Here is a 19,858-nt window from a genome sequence, read left to right on the forward strand (position 1 = left end):
ATTCACCTTTTACCACTCAACTTTCAAAATATTTTAATTTAGCTCCTAAACTCTTTATGGAAGTGAAGTGAAACAAACTAAAAGGTACAATCATACGAATTGACCATACATCACCTTGATCTTACAAGGCAGCATATTGGTGATTTTGTTTTGACCCATTTCTAGATAAGAATCCTAGCAAGAAGATAAAGTTACTCGAGACCAAAAAAGTAGTGGTTGGTGGTAAATGGTTTCATCTCTTACTATAAAGAGGCATAAGAAATACCATAAATTTACAAAACATAATGATGGGTTCAATTTAATCTGAGGCAATGTAAAAGATAAAGTTGAGACCAAATAAGATAAAGAAGTGGTGGTCAAAGGTTACATCTTCTGTTATCAATGGCCTGTCCGCACTTGAAGTACTACATAAAAGAATTGATTGTGTAACTGAGGAAAAGACCATTTTTGAGACGGAGGAGTGAGAGGTTAAAGGCATGTTGAACCTCAGATGAACGGTTGATGTCATGCGCCTGAAGGACCCAACAAGCAATTTGATCCTGAAGGTTGATGTGATAAGACATACTACAGAATCCTACTGCTTCCAAAATGAAAATCCACTTGCTCTTGAAACCCTTCTAACCTCAGGTTGTCGGCGAAAATCAATTTTCTGATCAATTTTCTTGGGGAGCGATCTGGAGTTCTTGCCTTCCCCAGAACAATCTGATTGGTTCTCTGATAAACCGTTCGTATAGCCTTGAATCATGGGCTTACCAGCAAGCCAAGCTTGAAGTACCTCATCTATCTTTGGTTCAGGAAGTAACTCCTTTTCCTTCATTTCCAAATAGTATTTGTATGCATCTTCTAATTTTCCATTCAAGAAGAGACCATGTATTAGCACAATATAAGAGCTGCGATCAGGACTGATTCCACTTTCACTCATTTCACGCCATATTTTGGAAACATTATCAAGCTGGCGCCATCTGCAAAATTTTCTGATCAACATTATGTAGGTATCAGTAGTTGGATTGCACCCCATTCTTCTCATCCTCTCCAATAGCTCAAATATTTCTTCCTCAGTCCTCAAGAATCTCAAGAAGGCGTGATAAGTCTGAATTGTTGGGAAAAGCCCCCGCTGCAACAGCTCCTCAAAAACTGCTCTAGCTTCATCAAATTTCCGGGCCTTGCATAGAGGCTTGATAACTGAGTTATAAGTAACAACATCTGCAATAATACCCTTCTCTTCCATGCATTTTATGAGATGGGAAGCTTCTTTCAGAAGCCCACCTTTGGCAAGAGCATGAATGACTGCATTGTAAACTTTCCTATCAGGTTCAATTTTCATTTGCTTCATATTGTCAAAAAGCCTGAGCACCTTATAAAGGTGGCGAGCTTTCGAGTAACAAGAAATGATACTTGCATATGAGACAGCATCATGACTGATACCCCTTTGCGTCATCTCCTTCCAAATTCTCTCTGCATCACGAAGACTACCAATTATATTACACCATCCATTGAGGATAATATTGAAGCTCTTCGTGTTAAATGGGAAGACATCTTTGTTGCAAAAGAGTAAATATTCTGCATCTTTCACATTTTTGTAGCGGCAAAGGGCAGAGAGAAGGTTTTGAAATTCCTCAAGTCCAACGTTAAACCCAAATTTTTTATGAGCATGGAAGGTATTTATAGCTTTGCCAACATCATGAACAGCACAGTATTTTCTAATCATAATAAGAAGAGTTTGAGGAGTCACTAGAGAAGAGCCCGTCGCCCCTCCTCTCATCTCATCAATCAAGGCCCAGGCCGTGTCAAACTTTCTCATTTTCCCAAGAATTGAAATCATAGAATGATATTCACGCACTGAATGGGCATAGCCAGGCTGCTTACTAGCCCAAACAAAAAAAGTGAACGCTGCTTCCCAATCATTGCGAACCCGAGAAAGTACTGCTACTACCAACTCCTCTGAGACCTTAATACGGCAATGCTCCAGCTTATTTTTCACTTGAATTCGATTTACATCCCCAAACCCACGTAATATATCCACAATCGCATCCACATCTCGTATGACACCCTCGTCAGTGATGCTCAATTGCTTAATGTTCACGTCCTCTTCATATTCTTCTCCATTGTCGTTGTCATCGCCGCTAACTTGATCATCATTGGCAACATGTTGACTCGATTCTTCCGAAGGGGCGTTCAATATATCGCGTTTGGAGCTTGGGGAAATATACGAACAAGAACAAAAGCCAGAAGAGAAAAGAGCCCGAAAATTGGGATTCGTTGGAGTAGCAGCATCGACAGTTTGAATTCGAGTAGGCCTCGAACTAAAATCAGAGGCCATGGTAGGACTGGTAAGAGCTCCGAGCTCAACGAGTTGGGTGGATTTAACAGAATACCAACTGAAATACGTACGACCCAGAACCGACAATGAAGAAAGCTTTGATCTCATTCTTCCATCCCACATAGCTAGCTAGAAACAACCTGCAGAGATCAAGTCATACTTGGCACATCCTCAGAAAAAAAATTATGAGCAGCAAGTGTTTGTGGAAAGTTCTGTGAGAAAAGCAGAGCAGAAACGAAAATGGCGATCGCTTACCGACCAAGTTGAGAGAAGGCGAGTTATATTGGCCGACAATTACAGCCGGAAGTGGCAAAATAGGCTCCAGTGAGCGTGGAAACTTCCGGCTTGGGTATATAGGCACGCCACTCTGAAGTCTGAAGACTTGATCTCGTGTCCTCTACAGTCTCCCGATGAAATCGTAAACACTGAAGCAAGTAATTTGCTCCGCCAAAACAAAAGTTACACTTTCGATTGAAGCATCGTTTCGTTTCCTATCGACATGTTAGCTTTCGTGATAGAAACACCACCGTTTTACAAATATGTGAGAGAAATATGGAGGGGATGGAATATTTATAATTGTTATGAAATTTGTACCCGCAAAAGTGAACTAATAAATAATTGTTCTACATTTTCTTCAAATAAATTATAAGTATTTCAAACTTCAAATTAGTCTCTAACCTATCTATCTCATGTGGTAATTTAAAAAGTTTTTCAAAACTTTAAATTTTGTGTCCTATATAGCCTATAGGCTTATGCTATTAATTTAATATCATCTTAAAATATTTTTAGCACGTGGATAATAAGCTATTTCAAGTTTAAATCTTTTGTTGGTTTTTACTTGTCATAGGTGCAAGAATTTTGCTTTTAGGATCTCTAATGAGAATTTCATTACTCGGCTTGAAGTTCGGATTAGAATAGTCAACGAATGCTTAGAAGCTGCATAGAGAGATAAAAGGTTTTGACATTCAAGTCAATCTAAGTATGATGATCTATTACTCAAAGAGAGAATAGACTCGCGTACCTAAGAAATGAAACATAACTCTCAATTTATAGGTTTTGACCGGCCGACATTACTTGCTTAATAGTTACGATCGCTCCGTAAATTGTAGCATGTTGTTGGAAAAATGGTTAAGAGTAGCGAAGTGTGGTACGTTGATCATGCCCTTTATGAGGTCGGTCGTTGAGATCTTTATTGGTTGGCTCTGCTTATATGAAGGCATGTATCTCGACCAATAAAGGTGGCTGAACAAAGATCAATAAGTCCAAAGGCGGAATGAAGGAGGAGAGGGAGCAATCTCCTTTAGTTTGTTGCAACTCAAAAAGCCTATATAAAATACTAAAAGTTTTGTAATTTCCCTCTAGTTCACCGTCTTTGAATGTTTATTAATGAAATACCATATATAAAATATTGAATTACAAAATTCTATATTAATTATAGAAAATGATCTTTAATCTAAAACTTTGATCAGGTTCTAAAAACTGGTTCCTAGGTTATACTTATATACTAGTCTTTGTAAAGTAAAAGGCAACCTACAAACTTACTCATTTAGTTATATAGTTTACCTACATTATTCTTTTGGAAATTTGACCTGTGACAAAAAGTTTTTTTTTAACTATAAAAAACCATTTATTTGTACATTTAACGTACATTGCGTCTATTTTATTGTCATTTAAAATTTTGTTTCTTCCTCAGAAATTTTATTTGTTGGTATCCATCTAAAACGTACCCTTAAAATTTTGATCAAATTTTAATAAAATCTATAGAAAATAAATAAATAAAAAGTTATGTGCACAACGATGTAATTTGTAATTGTTAGAGAGCACTTACAAAATAAGCATAATTTAAAAAAATAATAAATTTATTGCCCAATTGATCCTAAAATTTATAACTTTTTTCCTATGTAATTAGTAAAGTTAATTACACATTTGCACAAGGCACGCATTTAGAAAGCAACTTTATCAAGAAGAATCGAAGAGCTATTTTTGGTATAAAGGGCTTTTTGGACATTTGGCAGAACAAATCGGCAAAAGAGAGTTAGAAGACGACGACGTATCGATGCATGGGGGATTTGTTACTTTGACCAGTTTAGCCCATCCGCTTGAAGCCCTCGTGGTTTCAGCCCAGACTCAGAGGCATCGTCTTCTGCAAGCGAAGGCCCGACTCGGAAGAAGTTGTTCAGATGGATTTTCATTTAACGCAGCCGTGATTCTCCCTTTTTCTCTCAGCCTCGAAAAGGAAGAAACCAACCCACAGAAACAAGACTCGCCGATAACTGTACCCAGATTCCAATTCTTCTATCCCCTCGATTTTCTACTTCACTGGTATGCCGTGCAGACTTTCACTGTGATTTATTCGCGTTTTCTTTCTTTTCCTTTCAACATCGGGAGTCTTCACTTTGCAGTATCAAAAGTGCCTAGATGTGCTACTGGATTCGTTTGATTTTTTACTTTCAGCTGAAATTGCCAGCAGTGATGTTTTCTTTTGCTGCCTCGTAATGTGCATGTTCGCAAGATTTATCCTATTTATTTGTGTTTCTATTTGATGTTACATTCACCTAGGTGTGTATGTTCCAATAGGGTTTGGTATTTTTTGCAATCCCCATTTTCTCTCTTTGTCTCTTGCTATATGATTCTGAGATTCGTTTATTGAAAAAGTGAGCTGTTTCCTAGTTGTATTCGGTTGGTCCGATTTGCATCTCCGAGGCCATGTTTTAATTATTTTGTGTGTTAGGATATCTCTGAGACGGAGCACAGTGGTCGACGGGACATGAGTTAGGTTTATGTTCAGGGTATATAAAAGGATAGATTTTGTCTTATTAGTCCCGTAGGCAGACATCATATTTCCTTTCCTCTGGTCGTTCATTTAGTTTTTAGAATTTCATCATCTTAGATCAAGCACTATGGAATTCACTTTAATGTTATTTAATCTTCTAATTCTTACCTATAAAAACAAGATCTGGATTCCATGTAATGTTGCTTCTAGATATCATCACACGAACTGAAGTTGCATGTTTTCGTTTTGATCATGTTCATCTTGTTTCATTTACCTTTTGTTAGTTAGTGATACCCCCATACCCATATTCAAGAACTTAAGTGATGAATTTTTAGATTTGTTAAATGCATTTGCTACATTACAGGTGATTTTGGTGCTTATCAAGTTTGTTTGTTGAATGACAATATCTGTAACGTGAAGCAGTCATGGCAGATGGTTCGGAAGTTGAGGAGCGGGTGGATCTTGAAGAGGACAATTACATGGAAGAGATGGATGATGATGTGGAAGAACATGTAGATGAGGATGGAGTAGATAGGAGAGACAGCGAACATCCAGAAGAGGATGTTGGAGAAGTACGTGAAGAGCCTCAAGTTGGGACCAACACAGAAGATGGTAGAGATAACGTATCTATAGAATCTATAGAAAATAGAGAAAAGTCTGCTTCTTTGTTAGATGAAGATGACCTAGAGAAGCACGCTCAGCTTCTTGCGCTTCCTCCCCACGGATCTGAAGTTTTTATCGGTGGACTTTCACGGGATGTTTTAGAAGAAGATTTGAGAGACTTGTGTGAATCACTAGGTGAAATATTTGAGGTCTGGAGCGTTGTTTATTTTCTCTCGTGCCCTCTCTTTCTTTCTCTGGGCCTTCAATTTTAGAGCTATGTTTTGGTAATATAATTGTTTTGCAGATAAGGATAATTAAGGACAGAGATTCTGGTGAAAGCAAAGGTTATGCTTTTATATCGTTTAAAACCAAAGAGGCTGCACAAAAGGCTATTGAGCATTTGCATAGTAAAGAAGTCAAGGTAGTTCTGGGACCTCTTTAAACTTTGATGTCCTTATATTTACTTTACCCTTTTTCAGCAGCATCAAAGCTGCTTTTTTTTTATTGTTCTTTTTTTTTCTCAGATATCCATCACCAATAAATTTAAATGTGATTTTAGTTTATGCTTCACACTACAGGGTAAAACGATAAGGTGTTCTCTGTCTGATTCTAAACACAGATTATTTATCGGTAATATCCCAAAAAGTTGGACAGAGGATGAGTTTAAGGGACTTATTGAAGGGGTTGGTCCTGGCGTTGAAAACATTGAGCTTATTAAGGTGAAGTTGCAGATTTATACATCATATTCTCTAGAAATTTATAGTTATTAAGGCTTTATATTCTTTCTTCTGTATAATCAATTGCAGGATCCTCAGAACCCAAGCAGAAACCGTGGCTTTGCATTTGTTCTGTATTATAACAATGCATGTGCTGATTATTCAAGGCAGAAAATGTCCAGTGTGAATTTTAAGCTGGATGGAAATTCCCCAACTGTTAGTTGGGCTGACCCAAAAAGTACGCCTGATAATTCTGCCGCTGCTCAGGTATTGAGTCGTCATCATTGGAAAAAATTATCTGGGATTTGCGTGGCATTTTTCAATTGCCTTGAAATTTCATATCAACTGGAATTTGGTTAATAAATGTGTGGTACGGAGGTTAAAAAGAGAGAACTGAAACAGTTCTTAGGCAGAGAAATTCACATGTCATGCTATTTGATTTCTTCAATTTCAATAACTGAATAAGTGATGGCAACAAGGTATTTGACCCACAAAATAATATTGATTTGACCAAATGAACAATGAACGAGTAATGTGAGTAGAAAGATAGTCATCTTGGTAATTTTGAGGAAACTAATTGCTTAGATTTCTCTTTGAGCTAAGTTCACTACAAAATCCTCACAAGGTAGCCTGACTCACCCCACTGATCTCTAGCTGGCCAGTGGCCACTGACGAACTCCGTAGAATTCTTACTATCATTTGTAACTACTAACCCTTGTATTTACCAATACGCCAATTAAAACCCAATGTCAAATGTTGAGCTGAAAACAGATTTCATTTAAATTTTGGTGCACTGTTTCAAAAGCCCAATAAAGTCTGTGCTGCTGTGCTTACTGCTTAGGCTAGGTCAGGTGCCTTGCCTTATTCGAAGTGCGCATTTCACCTCACCTAAGCGTGATGTTTTTATTTTTATTTTTATTTTAAATAGATGATGGTTAAATGAAGGAAAGAAAGGAAAACTTAAACAAAAAGTTTCTGTCCTCATTTTTTCAACCTTCTCACTGAAGCATGTCTCTCTCTGCCATAAAATTTAGAGGAACATAGAAATAAGACTGAATAAAGATGAAAATATGAATAGTTATATGTTCAATGATGGGGAAAATGAAGATGGGGATATATTTAGTGATGAATGACAGATATTGTGTTTTAGGTCTTTGCTATGTGATTTCGTAGTTCATTCTTTAGATTAGAAAATAAAATAAAAACAAAATGCTATTGAACGGGCTCTTATTTATGAGCCGTTGGTTTTACTTTTGCTTTCTTTCTTTTGTGCCTGTGCTTAACCCAAGAGCAGATGGAGGGAATGTTCTTTTTGTTGATTAGATAGAGGGGTGGGTTCTCCATGGTTATATATATTTTTTTTTCCAAAAAATGTTCATTTTGGGTTATCAGGGATCTTCAGCAGGTTTGTCGCTTCTGGAAATCTCTCTCCAGCTAACATATGATGTGTATCCTTGGTGAACGTGTGAGCATTGAGTTCAGTACTTGACCGTTAAATTAGCTTCTTGTTTCCAATTGTTTCCATCTTTGAAACCTTTTGACTGATTGTCATCAATTATATTTATGGTTGTGTATGAACTTGAAGGAATTGAGTTACAATTTGAAATACAATTTAGTTTCCAGATTTAAAGGAAGATATTTAAAAGAGCGACTTACCAAATTATCAAGTTATCATAGTTCCTACCAAATTATATGCATCGCAGGTGAAGGCTCTTTATGTGAAAAATATACCTGAGAACACTACTACTGAGCAATTGAAAGAACTGTTTCAGCAGCATGGGGAAGTAACAAAAGTGAATATGCCACCTGGAAAAGGTGGGAATAGTAAACGGGATTTTGCATTCATCCATTATGCTGAGAGGTCAAGTGCATTGAAGGCTGTTAAAGAGACAGAGAAATATGAAATTGAAGGTTTTGTTTTTCTATCCTTAGAGTATCACGTGTAATATTATATCTCAAATGCACAACACATCATTTCTTAACAGAAAAACGTTCGAAATATCTTAGACTACTATTTGTGTTCCTTGATGTGTGCATGGATAATCAAATTAGGTTGCAGACAGAACTTGCTTATTGGGCGGCCACTCTAATTCTGATAGCTCTTAGCAGCGTTTTCTCTCTATTTACTAAATTGGACAATGTGCTCAACTTATGGATGAAATTTCATTTAGTATATGTCTCCAACATTTAAAAATAAAGTAGGATGAATCAGAATTCAGAAGTAGCCAAGTTGTCCAAATAGATATACTGTATTTGATTGTGTTCTATGAAGGGAAAAAAGGGTGATAGGAGGGGGGATCCAGAAATGCTTTATCTGAACCTTTTTCTTTTAACCAAAAGAATAATCTTCAGAGATGTTGATCTGCAGGCCAAGTGTTGGAGGTTGTCCTTGCTAAGCCTCAAAGTGATAAAAAATCTGATGGGGCCTATTCCCATATATCTGGGAGTCATCCAAACCATCTTCTTCACGGTGGATATGGTGGAAATCCATACGGTTCCTTAGGTGGGTATGGTGTTACTGCTGGCTTCCATCAGGTAATGTGACCATTTTTCTTCTTACCTTTCAGAAAATAATTATTTAGGGTCCAGATTCATCTGCAGAATTTCAGTTGAGTTTATCTCCCAAAGAGAAAATAAAGTAAAGAAAGGAAGATTTGGCCCCCTTTTTTTTCCCCCTTCACCTCTCTCTCTCCCCCCCCCCCCCCCCCCCCACATTAATCTCATGGATTTTCTTGCATGAACAGCCAATGATTTATGGTAGGGGGCCAATGCCAGCCGGAATGCAGATGGTACCAATGGTTTTACCAGATGGTCGAATTGGTTACGTTCTGTAAGATTTCACTCTTACTAGACTTGAAATTTGTTTGCATATAAGATAGTAATTTATATATATTCACATGTGGATGCAGTCAGCAACCCGGAGTATCGATGCCACCTCCTCGATCTCGAAGAAGTGAGAGGAGCAATGGCTCAGGTGGGGGAGCAACAGGTCGTTCAGGAGGTAGTAGCAGTGGTGATGAAGTCAGCCGTGGTAGAAGGTATCGACCCTATTAGTGGTAAAGAACTGAAGACAATTGTGTCACCAGACATTAGGCTAATCACAGGAAATAACAAAAAAACCCCCACTCAGAAAGAATGTAAAAGAAACCGAACAACATAAGAGAGAGCAGAGAGGTTTTGAATGGCCGAAAATATTGCATTGAGATCCTTATTTAGGATAAATTGGAGGATGATTGCTTTTGTGGCAATTCTTATTAGCTTAGAGTTAAACGGAGAAAATTCTGTGTACCAAAGAATGCAGTTAAAAGTTCTACTCAATTTTTAAAGCTTCTGTTCTCGCTCCCATTTTTGGTGTTCTTTTCCAAGGTGTGAATCATGATGTGACGTGTCATCACTGGTAGAGTAGAGGACAACTTCATTTTTGTTCATCTCTCTTTTGCTAAGCATATGCTTTCTGCTTATTTTCCCTTCTCTCTGTTCCTGTTGTTTTAGGCTTGATTTGTTTGGTTATTTTGCCTGCCTTGCAAGAGTGAGTTGAAACCTTAGCCCAAATGGAACAGAGGAAAAAGAAAAATGCTATGCTGTAAATTTGCTTGTAGATTATTACTTTAGGGTTTGCTGTTACTGTTTAAGAAGTCTATTTTGATATTTTGGTAAATATTTTCCAAAACTAGGGTCAGTTATGTTTGAATCCCTAATTTATGTGTGCTTAGAAACTGCCCTACTCTGCATCTTGATCTCCAAGTGGTTTCTTCATTTACGTCTCATGATCCATTTTCCAGGTTCCTGCATAAACAAACAAAAATCCCTCAATCAGCCACTAAAACCCAAACCAAATGCCAAAAAAGTGAAGCTCCATTCAAAGACATTGTAAAAAAGAACACCAAAATAGAAAACGTTTTCAAACGATTAAGAACTTCTTTTTTCTTTTTTCTTTTTTGAATAAAAATGATTTAGAAACTACTTCAGGAAGGCCTACTTGAGTAGATTACTTCTATAACATGAGCACACATAATATTGGAAAGATTAAATTTACTAACAGCGTTGCAAAAACATTACTTAAATACTCATAATAGGTTTAAATTGATTCCATACTACTTCCGTTCATATTTTGCCACATAACTATCAATGTTATTATTTTATTAATGACATAATTAAAAAACTATAGGTGGATGACTTTTGAAATTTCATAATAATTAATATAATTTAGATTAAGTGATCACGCATCTCATGCATTGACAAACTCAATTAATAAATGACTACATACTACATAGTCGTATTCTTCTTTTATTTGTACATAAATAAACTAATAAACGATTTCAACAATATAATTTGGAACTAAATACTAGGGTATTATTATTATTATTGTCAAGCTTTGTTTAATGAGTTAATTATCATATGTATATAATATTTCGGTACCTCAGTTGCTTTCAAGATTCATTCATTTTCTTGAAGGATAAATTATATTACATATTTTTTAGGTCAAAGCTTTGTGTTTGGGGGAAAAGATTTATTTAGATTTTAGGAAAGTTGAATTTTGAATTTTTCTCTTATTGTAAATTAGAGGATATGCATTATTATATTATGCGGTTGTACCAATTTGATGAGTTTGTTCCATGCTGTATAAGAAAGTTTTTCATTTTCCCTTTTTTTGCTGTATATTAAGGTAAGGTATTAGTGTACGTATCTCATTCATAGACTAAAAATATGTGCTAAAAATTAGAAAAAAGCGTTGTGATCTTAGATTGAAATAACAATTATCACACATTAAATTTTTATCAATCTATTACTTAGTAGTAGCAAGGACGTTTGATAAACTTTGAACGAAGAGATGATAATGCCAACTAAGATAACTCGACTATATAAGCAAAAGTTATCAATATAGAACTAAAAGGGATAGGGTTAGGTTGGATTTTTTTTTGTCTGTATTGATAATTTAAAAATATAAGTGTAGTTAATTAAAATGGTTGATTATATTTTAAAAGAATTAGCTGAGGCAAAACAAGCTATAAAGTCAAGTTCCAACACAACACAACAAGAGAAGAAAACCAAAGACACACGACACGACACTCCAAAAACAACAAAACATAAATATAAAAAATCATCCCATTAATTATATATCTTGCTCTACTCTACATTAATTCACAACTTCAGCTTCAAAAGAACACCAAGGAAAATCTCCACCAGAAAGGCTCTTCCTGCAGGACAGAGATCATAATCATATAATTTAAGGACATGTCTTTGTGTGAAGGTAATTACTGAAGCCATATTATTCTTTTAAGATTGTTGTTTGGTTTTTTTCAACATTAATTTTTGCTGATATATATATATATATATATATATATATATGGTTTTTTTTTTTTGTATCTTTTGGAAATAATTATAAGGTAAAACTTCGTGGCCGGAGCTGGTCGGAAAACTGGGGAAGGTGGCGGAGGAGAGGATTGAGAGAGAGCAGCCATGGACAAATGCTAAGATTGTTCAAGAAGGAAATTTCGTGACCACAGATTATAGGTGTGATAGGGTTTGGATTTGGGTCAATAAAAATGGCTTTGTTACTAGAATTCCCATTATTGGTTAATTATTTTCTTTTTTTTTTTATTACACTATCTCTCCTTATTTTACCATAATTATAGTTCAATAGGTTGATAATATATAGTAGTTAATTAGTTTTATAGTTTACCTTTTTTTTCTTAGACTACATATTCAAAATGTAGGTTGCGTGCTTAATCTTTATGTGTTATCGAATACTATAGAATACATCAATGTCTTAACCATTATGAATTATACTCAAATTGATATGTTTTATTAGTACGTTGTAAATATTAATAAATTGTAGTTATTTGTATAATAAATTTTGTTATTTTTATAATATCAAACCTTATCAATATTCATGAGTTTTATCTTAAAATTAATTGGCTGGATTGGGTGCTCGTTTGAACGTTTTGGACTCTGATACCATATCAATATTTATGAGATTACACATCAAAACTAATTTACAATGAGAGGAGTAATCCACTTATATTATAAACACTTGTTAGATCTCTTGTTTTATCAATATGAGATCTTTAACCAACCTTACTCTACTTAATTTTACAAATGAAAATTAATAAAGAGAAGAGACCATGCTTTTTAAATTTTATTAATTGACCCATAAGTTTCTAATGGAAGTGTTTAAATTTAAATTCGTGCAAATCACCTTTTTGTTTTTATATTATATTGTTTTACTAGAAAAAGAAAAGATAAACTTGTTATAGTGTATTTCTATTACCCTCCCAAGGAAGACTCGACAAGCCCTTTATGCCGCGACAATAATAAAAATTAAAAAATATATTTAAGTCATTCTCACGTAAATTTATAATAAACAAATAAAGGAAGGAAATAAAGAAATGGACATAAGGAAGTATTACATAAAATACCAAATTAAATTTATTACAAGAAACCCATTACATAAACAACATCTTATTCATAAGTACTTGATGTTACATTACAACAAGGAGATATATAAATGGAAGAACAGGAACATTAATTTCAACACATAGTTTTTTAAGATTTAACCAATGAAAGGAGTTCTTGTAACGATGCCCGTCTTTTTATCAACCCAAACCCAAACCCAATCACACCTAAAGTCTAAAAGTACAGATGAACCTTCATCAACAATTACAGCATTCACCAGAGGATTCTCCTTCTCGATAATTTTCTCAGCATCCTTTCCCTGTCGACCGACTGGCTCCAGCCATGAACTCTTGCCTTAAAAAAAATGGACAATATTAAAAATCTCGCATTAAAAAGATAAACGATCTAACAAACGTTTGTAATATATTTGAATCGACTCCTCTTCGAAACCAACTACGTCATTGATATTTATGCTCTTTTTACCTTTGCATTGCTGAGACATGTTTTTCGATTTGTGTCTTTGTTTTCTCTCTTCTCCAGATCTGTGCTCTGTGCTCGTTTTTGTAACAGGGAAGTGGGTTTTTATAGGACTGTGAGTTTGACTTTTGTGGGGCTGCTTTAATTTGACTTTTTTGTTGTTTCTTTTTTGCACGTAAGATAATATTGAAAAATGAACTGATCCCATATCGATCCAGCTTCTCTTCAACCTCCTGCCTTTCATACATGTTCGACTTCAAAACTCTCTATTGGTTCGTTAGTCTATACAGATCTTAATTAATTTTTCTCACTTTATTAAAAGTCACATTACGAATTTTTAGGTTGGACCAAGACTTTGTATCACAAACACATAATAATACCTATTTCTTTTTTACTTCTCATATATATATATTTAAATATAAACCATAGTCGTTAAAAACAAGCATAGCTTAGAAATTATGAATTTGATCTCCCACCCCCACATGTTGTACTAAAATATGTATATATATAAAACATAGTTAGTGCTTCCCGCTTAACATTTTTTTTATTTGACCATTAACAAAAATTTGACAGCATTTTAATTTTTTCAAAAAGAAAAATTGTATTTGTTATTTTTTTTATTTTATAATTCTCTCTCCTACTCGTCAAAAATTTAATGATGGTCAATAAAAGATAATCGCGCAATTTCTTAGTTTAAAAAAAATATTGTGCTTTGTTTTTTTCAACTTTACACACTGAAAAAAATCTTGTGTGACATGCCTAATTTTATTTTAAATTACATTTATTGTGTTTGTAATATCAATTTTTGAATATAATTTATGTCTAAAAAAAATTTCTATGAAATAGAATAGGAAAATTTATAGGCAGCAGAAAAAATATGTATTAATGAAAATTTGAAAATCAAGAGAGAGCACTTGAAAGTATAAGAATAAAAAAAAACAACAAATGTGAAAATTAGATATTAAAATAAGTTTTAAACTTTTATCTTGTCACGGTAGAATTGTGCATTATATATATATAATCTATTTAATGTCATATTTACTTCATTATTTCTTTTTAAAGTGATTGAAGTTTAACCGGTTTTTTTAATCAATTATAGGCTCTAATTATTTCAAAAGGTGCATTTTTGCGCCCTGTAAACTGTTTCTTTTAAAAAGTATATATAACATTATAAACCTTAGGTGAAAATTGAAAGGTTCAATTTATAAAAAAAATCGCTAATATCTTAACAAATTAAATTAAATTATGCTTAGATTGATAGCTATATCATACTTCTAATGGTATAAGGTTAAGAGTATAGTTGGCATGATTTGTAAGTGATTTTTTGGAGGGGCGCCAAAAGCGTTCTTTTAAAAATGTAGAGTGCTTAGCCACCAATAAAAATCATTTTTAAAATAACTAGGGATTGAATATTTAAAATCATTCTTTTTTCCAAAAACAATTTAGAGAGTTGAATTCTCCAAAAGTGATTAAATTATAATTAGTTTAGAATCATCTTTATGGTAATTTAAATTTTTGTAGAATTATTTTTGGATGCAGTAGAATCAACCAAACTTTAAAATGATCACTTAAAATGTAATTAATGGATCCAAAGAGACATAATTAAGTAATTACCTTGCGTAGGGGCAAATGCCAGTTAGGCTTCTCATGGAGCAAGGATGAACTACTACTTTCTGTTGTGTGAACTAGAGAGTACCGTCGGATTCTTTTGGACTTACTAATCTTGACTAGATTTCATTTTTTTTAATTGGATGTTGATGTTCGTTTGAACTTTTGAACTATGATACCATATTAATATTCCAAAATATACATTATAACCCTTGTTAGATATTATTAAATATTTTAATATAGGAATCCTTAAACAAAATATAGATAGGAAACTAGAGAAATGGATATATTATTGAAGGAAATGAAATTACATGGTACATGCCATAACAACAAAGAGACAAGTAGACAACACACGATACAAACATCCTTATTCATAAATTCATGTGTCGTAGGATGGATGGACAACATGAATAATGTGTTTGTATATAAAAAAAGAAAAAGAACAACAAATGTATGGCATGATTATTATTGTTTGTAGGAGGGGTAATTAACCAATGAAAGGAGTCCTAGTGACAGTGCCTGTGGTCTTGCTCACCCAGACCCAGACCCTGTCGCACCTGAAGTCAGTAGTCACATTGGAGCCTTCTGCAACAATTATAGCATCAACCAAAGCATTCTCCTTCTCAATAATCCTCTCTGCTTCATTTCCTGATATACCCACCAATTCTGGCCACGAACTCTTTCCTATAAACAACATTAATTCATTTTTTGATTACTATATATTCATCTCATATATCCATCACATGTTAAATTTGTCACATTAAATCTAAAAATTATGAATCATTTTATAATTGTGTACCTATGCAAGTAGTCGACATCCTTGGCTGTGATTGATTTCTCTTTTGCTTTCTTCCTCTGCTTGTGAAGCTCGCTCTTGTGATTATTTTTGTTTGGGGTGAGTGGGTTTATATAGGAGTCGGGGTTTGATTTGTTGTGCTTCTTTTATTTGCCTTTCATTGCACGTAACAGAGAGTAGAGGGGGATTAACCAATGTGAAAAGTCTCTTGATGCTGAGTTTACATCATTTTGCTTCAATTCTATTTCTTTTTTAGTTTTTTTTTATATCCGTGAGTGTCCGGGATTACCCGGACCTTCGAGAAACACATAGAAATTACTAATTTCTAAGGTAGGGTAGCCATCATACAGTTTGAACCCATTCAACCCTTTTGGACCAATGAGCCATCTATGACGGTTATTGTCACTTTTAGTTTTGATTTAAGTTTATGATTGCCAATAGCCTGAGCATAGTTAAATTGATTAAGGTATCAATCTCCGACCAAAAAAGTCGGTGAGTTCAAATACTCACTCCCCTCACTCCCCACACATTGTACTGACAAAAAATCTTTGTTGAATTATAATTTTACCTTAAATTACTTGTGCTGCAATCAATTTTTAATTTTAAACTTGTGTATCTCTTTGATTTCTATCAACGTGGGATTTTAGTCGTACTCTTGACCTGTTCATAATTGTTGAACAGTATTCCCCTTTCCTCCCATCACATGCATATATGTGTGTACGGATCCGGTTTCATAATTCTTCCCAATATGAAAATGAGAAGAAATGAATAAGGAAGTACACAATTTGTACACCGATATTTGAAAAATGGAAGAGAGATGAGTTTCTTTTATGCAGAATTTTATAATTGTATGGAATGAATTAAAAGTCAAACATAAAATGGTTTTTTGTCAAAATAGTTTAATAGAATTTTCTTTATTCAATAACTTGCAAAGAATTCCACCTCCATATATGGGCCGATATTGTTGATGTTTTCCTTTTTTTAGTACATATTGTTGATGTTTCTGGAATAAACTTCTCAATCTCAACGTTGAAAGAAGAGATTTTATAAAAGTTTAAAATAGACCTGAATTACTCCTCTCATTGCCAATTATTTTTTATATGAAATCTCATAAATGTTAATATGATATTAAAGTCTAAAATGCTAAAATGAGCATCCGGTCCAAAAATGGGATCCGATCTGAGTCAAAGCTAAAATAGTCCTGATCTTGAGGGCTACTCCTTCCATTGTTAATTAGTTTTGAAATGAAATCCATAAATATTAATAACATTAAGTTTTGAACCACGATAATCTTTTCCAAGTCTTTATATATGTTAAGATAATTATTTATAACACGAAAAAAGTATTCAACGAAGAAGCAAAATTTCACCAAAAATAATAAGAAGAAGAAAAGTATATCAATTTAGGTCCTATAAATTTTTAGGATTGTCTTTCTTTAGTCTCTATTTAAGAAAATTTCAATGGTATGTCTCTAAACTTTAAATTGTAATTTTACGTAGTTTTTATCATTAATATCGTTATCTAAAAACAATACTATTAACAAAGTTCATTATTTCACATATTTTTATTGATATCATATCCACCTTCGAACTTAAACCAGAATTGGAGATATATATTGTCAAAGAGAGATGAAAATCATATATGTTTATAAATATTGTTTTTGTCACGACTCACGAGTATGTAAATATTGGTAAGTGGCAGCAAAATATTTCTTCGTAAACTATAAATATATTGTATCTCTGTAATTAAGATGATCAGTCATAATTCATTTTTATGGAATCATTGCATAATTAATTATTCCAGGACACTTCTCAAATCTATAAACTTCAGCGTCAATTTCGATTTTAATTTTTATATATATAAATCCTAATATAACATTATTTTTCTTTTTCGAAAAAGAAACCATCCATTGTATTAGGATTATAGATCCCAATATAACATTATAGAAAGCACGCAATAATACTATTGTATTTGATAATATAAATGGATAAAATGAGAAAATACGTACTCCATGCTAATTAACCACATCATCACCATGCTAATATAAGTCTTGTAACCGGTTCTCGTAGCCTAAAAAGTTAATTACTTTTTCCCTTCATATATTTCATACTAAATGAAAATTTAAAATTCAGTCCGTTCTTGATGAAAAGCATTTTTAGCACATAATCAAGTCATCTCCCCCCACCTCATAAATTTTGTAGATTTTTATGGAAATTGAAAATATATAATATATTAAACAAATGAAATAATTACATAGACTTAGGTGCAGGTAAATATTTTTATTACAACAAATACAATATTTAGAGCACATTACATGTTAACATTAAAAACAAAAACAAAAAAGAAATACAAACGACTTATTGATAAATTCATGCCGTATGAGAACAGGACGAGGGCATTTGTAAAAATTTGCTACATGATTGTTTGTTTGAAGCTGAGGAGTAAGCATTAACCAATGGTAGGAGTCCTAGTAACCCTACCAGTTTTGTTGTTCACCCAAACCCACACCCTGTCGCACCTGAAGTCAAGAGTCACAATTGAGCCTTCGCCAACAATCACCGCATCAACCAAACCATTCTCCCTCTCGATGGTTTTCTCTGCGTCCTTTCCCAGTTTGCCCACCAGCTCCGGCCACGAACTCTTTCCTAAACCATCTCAATCAAAAATCAAATTTCAACATTCATCAATTCCGTTGTGAAGATAAGATTTGGTCCTCATCAACGAAGAACAAAATACTAAAATACTAGTGTACCTTTGCATCTAGACATCCTTGGCTGTGGCTGTGGCTGTGATAATTGGTTTTTTTTTTCTCTGCTCGTGGAAGGGAAGCTCTTGTGATCAGTTTTGTATTGGGGAGAAGTGGGTTTATATAGGAGTGGGGGTTTGAATTTTTGGGCTTCTGTGCTTTTATTTGACTTTCTTCTTCTTTCTATATTGTATTGCACGTACGAGATTAGATAGAGCTGGATAACCAATCACAGTGTGAGGTGCTTTTTGGTGCTTTCACATGCCTAACTCTCGTTTCTTCAATAAGTTAAACCGCTTGAAAATTTTTTATAGTTTGAGATGATATACGATATTATTCATTTTCAGGTACGGTTTAAGATTGAATAATTTTTACATCAGCAAAGATATATACCTTATTAATAAACTTATTTTTTTTTTTTAGAATTCAATCGGAAATTGTTGGGTTTGGAAGGAGATTGCAAACAAAGCTCCACATTGGCTAGGGAAGAAGATATATAACAGAGGACAATTATCTCCATTGATATGAGACCTTTTGGGTAAAACCAAAAGTAAAGCGGTGAGAGCTATGTCCAAAGTGGACAATATCATACCATTGTGGAGATACTACTTGAGGTACCATTGTCTTCTCCAGCTTTATCAAGAGTATAAACTCTGATTCCATAGTAGATCGTGCTATACACCTATGTTTTGAAGATTTCCATGACTCAACTGTTCCACCTAAAGTAAAACAGGCGTTGACGTTGCCGAACCTTCTTCCACAACTATGGCCTTTTTAACCAAAGGATTTTCTTGAAAGAGAAACCATCATCCATTATATTGGAAAGAGCAAGTAACTATTGTATTTGATAATATAAATGGATAAAATGAGAAAATATTAACCACATCATCCGGAAATAGAGATTATTTTTGCAACGTTACCAATGGTGAGTAGAAGATCAAACCGTCAACAAAAAAAGGTTATCAATATTTTGTCTACTAAATTATATTCAAATTGACAAATCTTTCTGATCTTTCATTGTAGAGGTATATACTAACAACTATTTCGTACAAATATATATATAGCTTTTATGTAATATTTTTAGCTGACATAATATAAGGATCGTAGAGATGGATAATAATTAAGGTTTTCTTCTTTTTATTTTTATTTTTTTATTTCTCGAAATCAAATGAGGTATGATTTACACAATGACTCCTGCAACAGATGCTCGTAGCCCTAAAAAGTTAATTATTATTTTTTTCCTTCATTTCATATCAAATGAAAATTTAAAATTCCATCCGATCTTGATGACAAGCATTTCTAGCGCATAATCAAGTCATCTCCCCCCACCCTATAACAATTGTTCTAAATAAATAGATTTTATGGAATTCTTACCTTAGATAAAATATGTAACGATAGAGATTCGAACTTACGATTTTTTTTA

General features: G+C 33.8%; 3 protein-coding genes across 5 annotated transcripts; 1 reads left to right on the plus strand and 2 right to left on the minus strand.

Annotated features, from left to right (window-relative positions):
• Nucleotides 1-216: 216 nt before the first annotated feature.
• LOC111014876 (Tetratricopeptide repeat (TPR)-like superfamily protein) lies at nt 217-2,956 on the minus strand. 2 transcript variants are annotated; one of them, XM_022289748.2, is made up of 2 exons: nt 2,580-2,956; nt 217-2,460 (listed from the first exon to the last, which is right to left on the minus strand). In XM_022289748.2, the coding sequence occupies exon 2, from the start codon at nt 2,441-2,443 to the stop codon at nt 575-577; it is 1,869 nt and encodes a 622-aa protein (XP_022145440.1). In that variant the 5' UTR covers nt 2,444-2,460; nt 2,580-2,956; the 3' UTR covers nt 217-574. The 2 variants fall into 2 exon arrangements, with proteins under 2 accessions (XP_022145440.1, XP_022145432.1); XM_022289740.2 differs by having other exon boundaries at nt 2,576-2,955.
• Nucleotides 2,957-4,414: 1,458 nt separating this feature from the next.
• On the plus strand, nt 4,415-9,757 carry LIF2 (RNA-binding (RRM/RBD/RNP motifs) family protein). Of its 2 annotated transcripts, none has more exons than XM_088124014.1 (9): nt 4,415-4,642; nt 5,458-5,905; nt 6,001-6,117; nt 6,275-6,415; nt 6,503-6,679; nt 8,116-8,323; nt 8,781-8,947; nt 9,157-9,242; nt 9,322-9,757. In XM_088124014.1, the coding sequence occupies exons 2-9, from the start codon at nt 5,519-5,521 to the stop codon at nt 9,464-9,466; spliced, it is 1,428 nt and encodes a 475-aa protein (XP_087980140.1). In that variant the 5' UTR covers nt 4,415-4,642; nt 5,458-5,518; the 3' UTR covers nt 9,467-9,757. The 2 variants fall into 2 exon arrangements, with proteins under 2 accessions (XP_087980140.1, XP_087980141.1); XM_088124015.1 differs by having other exon boundaries at nt 5,517-5,905.
• Nucleotides 9,758-17,947: 8,190 nt separating this feature from the next.
• LOC111019954 (glu S.griseus protease inhibitor-like) lies at nt 17,948-18,588 on the minus strand. The gene is made up of 2 exons (XM_088124492.1): nt 18,442-18,588; nt 17,948-18,334 (listed from the first exon to the last, which is right to left on the minus strand). Exons 1-2 carry the CDS (start codon nt 18,455-18,457, stop codon nt 18,138-18,140), a joined length of 213 nt encoding a protein of 70 aa, XP_087980618.1. The 5' UTR covers nt 18,458-18,588; the 3' UTR covers nt 17,948-18,137.
• Nucleotides 18,589-19,858: the final 1,270 nt, after the last annotated feature.

Source organism: Momordica charantia (genome assembly GCF_013281855.1).
Source record: "Momordica charantia cultivar OHB3-1 chromosome 5 unlocalized genomic scaffold, Mcharantia_2.0 BLBB01000005.1, whole genome shotgun sequence".
NCBI classification, from domain to species: Eukaryota; Viridiplantae; Streptophyta; class Magnoliopsida; order Cucurbitales; family Cucurbitaceae; genus Momordica; species Momordica charantia.